This window comes from Fragaria vesca, linkage group LG2 (assembly GCF_000184155.1).
Source record: "Fragaria vesca subsp. vesca linkage group LG2, FraVesHawaii_1.0, whole genome shotgun sequence".
Taxonomy (NCBI): domain Eukaryota; kingdom Viridiplantae; phylum Streptophyta; class Magnoliopsida; order Rosales; family Rosaceae; genus Fragaria; species Fragaria vesca.
In genome coordinates this window covers 7918405-7925685 of record NC_020492.1, presented here as the reverse complement: position 1 = coordinate 7925685, position 7281 = coordinate 7918405, and the positions used below count along the sequence as shown (strand labels likewise).

Sequence of the window (7281 nt, the reverse complement as noted above, 5' to 3'; positions counted from 1 at the left end):
TACATGAAAACTGATTATTTGAACACTAAAATGCCATTGCATTTGACTCAGTATGTGATTCTATTGTCTTGGCAATGAAAAATACACAACCTTTCTCATAGAATGTTGTTGTATAATTTGAACATTTTTTGAAGTGCGTGATTTATGGATTAACTAGCTTTCCTGCACACGCGATGTGCGTGTGTTTATTTTTTTGGCGTTCCTTATGTCCCATTACTGATATATATTTCGACTAATATCAATTTGTAGATATTTTTTGCCTCAATAAGGTATAAAAAGGGATCAAAAGTATCCAAAACATTCCAATAATAATAAATAGGGTCAATTACATAGAAGTCCATTTTCAGACATTTTATTCCATATAAGTCCACCCAAACATTTTTACTCACATAAGTCCACCTAAGCCTAAATAGGGTTTTATAATAAATAACCTTTTGTTGTTGTTGTTGGTCTTTTATAAACAGGACAAAGTACAATAGAAGAGGGGGACATCAACCTTACCTCTTGCGAAAGACAAATTACAATGAATATCGAATATCTAAAACTGAAAGTCCACAAAACAAACTGCAAATACAACTTAAGAGAAATGTTGTAGAAAGAAGTAACCTAAGTAAAGATCCAAACAAAGAGGAAACATTAAACCTGGATAATGTTCTATTGAGAATGAACCATTGAGAATCCTCTATGGCTTTGTCTTAGTTCGTCTTGGTTTGTCAATTCATCGAGAGATAAATAAAAATCTATTTAGCAAAGTCAATTAAACACAATAAAAAGTTCTAATCCACAATCAAACAACAATGTTGTAACCCATAAAAAAACAACAATGTTGTAACCCTTTAAAAAACAACAATGTTGTAACAACATTGTTGTAACCCTTAAAAAAAACAACTATGTTGTAACCGTAGGCCACTTGCCCACTTCTTTCTTTTCCTTTCTGTCGTAGACGATGCCTAGTTCGTTCTTCTTCTCTCTATGACAAACGATGCTCGTAACTGCTGTTTAGATTACTCTTTTATCCTTTTTTTGTTCGTCAAAATGATGTGATAGAGGGGAAGAAATGACAATTCACAATTTGGTGATTTTCTTGAGCCCTCGCTTTATTGTAGTAGAGATTTGTGCATGCTTTGATTTCAAATTTTCATTCAGTAAAACTTATATATATATATAATATATATATAGCACCATACGTTCAAACTATACATATTTTGATACTAGGTTCAATTCTTTGTAAACTATAAGTGAAGTTTAAATTTGTTGTTTTGAATTTGTGACTATGCACCGTGGCCATAATATAGTATACACTAATAAGGCATATATGTCATTCCTAATTATTCATGATCGATATTAATTAATTCTCAAATTTATTCTTTTGTGATCATTTTGTGATCATTTTATTATTCATGGTCAATATCATTTTGTCATCATTCATACCTTAATTTTTATTTTTTTATTTTATGTAAAAGTATCTTGCAAACAAAGATGGGGAGATACTAGCTTGCGGAAATCAAATACGTGATCTAAGGCGCACTATCGATGATGAAGGTTGTTGGTACTCGCAATGATATTTTGGCCTAAGATGTGATTCTCTACCTCAAGCTGTTTTTGGAGGTGGCATTATCTATCATGGAACCTTATGCTGCTGGTTATGGACTGAAGGAGGAGGAGAAAGACCGTCACACTGGCACTGTCCTCTTCACCAAGAAAAATGTGCTACTGGATTCAGTGGTGACGATCGCGACAGTGATTCTGCTGCTCAGCATAATCGAGCTGTATAAGAGTCACAAGAAGTAACCATTATGGGAGAGCGGGCGTTTTCGATTGAGGAGAATCGATTGGATCCTCGGGGTTTATAGAGTTCTAATGATCGTGGAGATTATACTTCTCTCAAAGGCCTTTAAAACCCATTTCTCTCTGCATCTTACACTATCGCCGTGCATGTTTGGAATATGTTCCATAGGTTAGAAGCTTGTGAAAACCTTCTGCAAGAAGGAGAAAGCCTATGAGATTAACGCGTTTGACGGAGTGTGAGGATTGTGTTCCAAGTTTTTTTGATGGCTTTTTATGGTTTTCCAACTATTGCTCGGTTGATTTTAATATTGTAATATTGAACTCGTTGAATTTGTGAATGTTATTGAATGTTTGGACTAAAAAAATCAAAAAAACCTTTGTTGTATGCAATATGCAACTTAAAAAGTAAGGTTAACATTTGAAACTGAAACTGGTTACTTTATGTGTCATACCATAGATTAGCAAGTCAATCTCATAAGCTATCTAATAAAATATAATCAATAAATTATCACTGCGAGCAAAATTAATGCAAAATCAACATATCTAATAAATATATATCTCATAAGTTATATATCGAACATTTCAGATGCAAATATCATCATTCAATTCAAGCTGAGTACTCTGAATTTCATTCTCGCTTTGTTCATAAAAAACCCTTGGCCTCAATATGTGTTATTTAGAAAATGAATATTGCGGAACAACAATCATATTTGTTTAAGTGAAAGTCTGTTTTACGTCGGGTCAAGAAGATCCGCGTATTTCAAAAATAGGTTTAGGTCATGCTCTTTTGGGTCTTTAGGTTAAAACATGTACATGTTAAAGCCTAAAATTAAATCATTCTTTTTATTCAACAAAATATTTGCCTAATTGAACTTGTGAAAAACAATCTTAACTTGTATAATGACATGTGAAATCAAATCGAATTAAAATAGGCTCTGATACCACTTATTGTCATACAATATTCGAATCATTAGCAATATCATATACACAAACACATATACAATACAAGCAAGAAATCATATTTACAATATTCACATAGAAAACATGAAACTGAGAACAAGTTTACCGCAAAAAAAAAAACTGGTAATTATCCCTTTACCAGCACAAAGTTATGAAGAATCAGATAATGGCATTTGCCAAAAAAAAAAAAACTCATTGTGTTTCTTCAACCAAAAGCTTGGTTATACTTCCTTAATTGACAAACTTCAGAAAATTACAATGTTTACTCTCTCTCCAAACAAGAGAATTGTTTAGATTTGTGTTCTCTTAATTATCCCTTATGAAAAGGTAATAGTAAAACTGATCTATTCAACAAAAACACAACAACTGTAGCAAAATCTTACTGTTGTGTTTCTTCTAGCGCTGCTACTCCTTCTTTGCCGCCAAAGCCTCCTCCGGTGTGGCGTACTTTCATAATTAGTTAAGTTTATTTACTAAGGTTCTACTTGCCAAATCCATGGCCCAAATTTCATTTTAATATTCATTTTTCAAATAAAAAACTCGGTCCTTTCCTTCTCTGTATCAAAAACATATAATTTGCTTCTCCATATCAAACAAATCATAATTAAACTCTCTAAATTATAATTCATATACCTTAACCACTACTAGGTAGTTCGGTTTTGGTTTAGTTGGGTGTGCTCCCCAATTTAGGTTCGAACCACGATATTGTCAAAAGTGGCCAAGGGGTCTGCAATACCCTATTGATTGTCCGGGCCCCCAACAAATTAGTTCTTGGGCCTAGGAAGGCTTTGAGATGCTGCAATCTTGAATAAAAAAAAATCTATATAAATATATTCTAATGTCAAACAAGATAGAGTTGTCGAGTCTTTATTGCTAGGATGCCTCCTAATAGGGCATCTCCATCATTTGATCTAAAACCTAAACCTAAATTCAAATTTTAGGCCACCCAAACCTATAATATTCATATAAGTTTTGCATCTCTAACCTATAGAGTTAAAACCCAAAACATATTTTAATCATTAAATAATTTTTATGTCATTGTTTAATTACATATGTAGTTTTTAATTAATAAAATCTGATAATGACCCACACCAACTAAACTCATAAATTATAGGCTTGGTCATATTTGGTTAAGTTAAAATAAGACATTATTTAGGTAAATCTTATTTTAGCTCAAGTTGCATAATGGATTGGAGATGAAATTTTACAAAACCTAAACCTATTATAGGTTTTAGGCCAAGGGTTGGAGATCTTAGAATAAACAAGTCCAAAGCTCAAGAAAGCAAAAAGAGAAATTTTATTCACACACTTCTATATACTTAATACACACCTCTAAATTTTTTTATTCAACTTTTTCCCCCAAACTTCTTGTTATGCCCTCTTTATTTTACTAAATACACATTTTTTTAACCCATCATCTTCTTCCTTCAGCCAAAACCGATTCCAAGCAAAGAATCAATCTATCTATTTTCTCAGCTCTATGATTAATACTACCAATGTTTCTACTAAAATCAAATCGAATTGGTAAGCAAATGACGCTTAACAAACAATCAAGGGAGACAAAATGATTGAAGATTTTTTTTTAATTAATTTCTCACTCAAATAACATCTAAGATTTTCAATCAGTCGAAATAATATGAAAATTTGATATTACTAAGAAGCTTGCAGACTACTGACTCTTAGAGTAGTAAATATGTATAGAAATTAAGAGCTTAGCATCAAAACTGAAATTTATTTGTTTATTTAGTTCTCTTTTTGTTCATCTTAAAAAAAGGGTATAATTGTATGAAAAAAGATTTCAAAAAATAGAGGTGTGCATTAAGAAATTTGGTATGTGTGAATAAAATTTCTCAAAACAAAAAAAAAAAAAGAAAGAAGAAGAATTAGAGTAGTAAATATGTATAGAAATTTAAGAGCTTAGCATCAAAACTGAAATTTGTTTGTTTATTTAGTTCTATTTTTGTTCATCTTAAAGAAAAGGTATAATTGTATTAAAAAAGATTCCAAAAAATAGAGGTGTGCATTAAGAAATTTGGTATGTGTGAATAAAATTTCTCAAACAAAAAAAAGAAAAGAAAAAAGAAGAAGAAGAAATGAAGCATTAACTCAATATCTAGCCGGATCACTTGACAAGTATTTCGGTGGAAACAAAAAAGCAAGTACTTCAGCTACAATGTGAGGAATATTATGCCCTGTTTGGTTGGCATGAAACCAGGGTATGGGAAAATAATTAATTTGGTTTTCCATTCCAAAAGGTTGATTGGTTGTACATAGAGACATGAAAGGAAACAAAAAAACATATTTGACTGGAAATTGACTCCCTTATAAAACCTGAATTCAATTACTTTGTCAAGAGATGGTATTCCAATTCCAATTCCATTGTCAAAGCCATAATTACGTAAATTATCCTCTAATAAATTTTAATATTGTACGTATTTAGAAATTATAAAGGGGCATTATTGAAAAATATAACTTTGTATTTCATTACAATGACTTAATTACCAAACATTACAATAAAAATTTATATACTTGATTCCATCATTTAATTTCCAATATGTACCAAACACCCACATGAAAATACCAAAACATATTCCATTCCATATATGTTTGGAAAGAAAAATAAATCTATTACCCATTTTTACTTTCTTGCTAACCAAACGGGGTCTTAAGGAAGATGAGCATAATAATGAACATCATGATATGACCATGAATACTTACGAGATCATGGTGAAGAAGCAAGAAACAGAGCCTATAATTGAGAATGAAGATCAACTTTTATGGATGAGGAGAAGAATGAGGGTAAGTGTCACGATTTGCAGAATGAAGATTTCAATGAGAAAAATTACTTGGGGGCGTCTATTGCCACCCCATAAACCACTTTGATCACCCCACACGTTGTTGATTTATTGAATGACTAATATACCCTAATGTAAAATTACAGCAAGAAACGATAAGTTGTTACAAATTACTAATTTTTTTTTTTTTTTTTTTTAAGATAAAACCTAACGGTAACTTTTAACTAAAACCCTTAAACCCCTATTAAATTTATTCAATAATTCGTATATTTCTATGAAGTCTGAAGAAGACACAAGCATTCAACTAGAAGACCAGGTGAACTGTATATATATATATATATATATATATATATATATTAGTCCCATTCCAGAGTGGGATCCCGTTTTGAAATTAAAGTGCGGGACTCTTTATTTTGCTCACTTTCAGGTCGTATTTCCACATCTCAACCGTATAATGTCTAAAACACAGTGTGTAGATCATTCATACAAAGTTTCATCAAATTTGAAGATCATTTGGGTACCGAATTAGATTAAATAAATCAACAGAACAAAAGTTGTGTAAACAGAACCGTTCGTGTAAATTACGATTACGGAAGCTCAAATGATCTTCAAATTTGATAAAACTTTGTAGGAATTATCTACACACTATGTTTTAGACATTGTACGGTTGAGATGTGAAAATACGACCTGAAAGTGAGCGAAATAAGGAGTCCCGCACTTTTAATTTCAAAGCGGGATCCCATTTTGAAAGGGACTGTATATATATATATATATATATATTTTTTTTTTTTTCTTTGTTGATGCTTTGTCTATCTTTTCTCATTATTTCTCGTATCGATTTTGTATATAAATTTCCATGTCTAGTCACTCACTTATATGTATTTAATTTTTATTTTTTCATCAGTGTCAGAGTTTTTTCTAAATAGAGTTTACAGACTTTGTGCATCTTGATAAGAGCGTAGATTGACCAAGTTTTCGACTTTGTCGACGGGAAAGAGAGCCGTAAGCTGGTGGTTCTACGGCACAAGGGATCTGTATTTCGTACTTGGCCTTTTTATACCAGATTAGTTTCGATTCTGAATTTGGTTTGATGCTAAAGAAAATTGTACCGCCATGTGCTCAGTACTCAATAAGAAGGGCCGGGTTGCATCACTTGCATGCTGGTGATTTGATTTGGGTTTTGGTTTAATTGTGTTTGGGTGGGTGTTGCTTAGTTCTAATCGGACTTGGAAGCTCAAAAGCAGATGATGATGTTTTGATTATGATGATTATCATTTGATTCATTTCCATACACATGCAGATCATGAATCTGGAACCATAAAAGAGAGAATTGTGTTGCCCATGAATGATTCGGTGTAGTAGTTGCAAGAATTGTGTTGTGTTCTTTGAATATTATCCATTGGATTGATGGTAGATGACGTGTCATCATATGAATGACTCCAAGCAGATCCAAACATTGCCTACTCCAAGCAGAGAAGCCAGGTCCTTTATCAATACCATCTATCCGTTAGTTTAAAAAAAAAAAAAACACAGATAACATGTTAAACGGTAAGGTCATTTGGCGCCAGTTTGGCGACGTGAATAAACGACCACCACTACCGCCTGAACAACTGTGAACGTCACAGAGTCACAGTACATCAAAACGCTGCGTTTAGTGAGGAACAAATATCACTGTCAGTCAAAAACAATTCTGACTCATCCAAATTAAGACTGCGTGTCGGTTTCCCATAAATTCTCC

General features: G+C 32.2%; 1 protein-coding gene across 1 annotated transcript in view; it reads left to right on the top strand.

Annotated features, from left to right (window-relative positions):
* The first annotated feature begins 1623 nt into the window (after positions 1-1623).
* LOC101310669 (niemann-Pick C1 protein-like) overlaps positions 1624-7281 on the top strand; it is a 22384-nt gene continuing 16726 nt past the window's right edge. The window contains exon 1 of the mRNA XM_004292258.1: positions 1624-1769. Coding sequence (XP_004292306.1) covers positions 1624-1769 — 146 coding nt within the window. The remainder of the gene's footprint in view (positions 1770-7281) is intronic.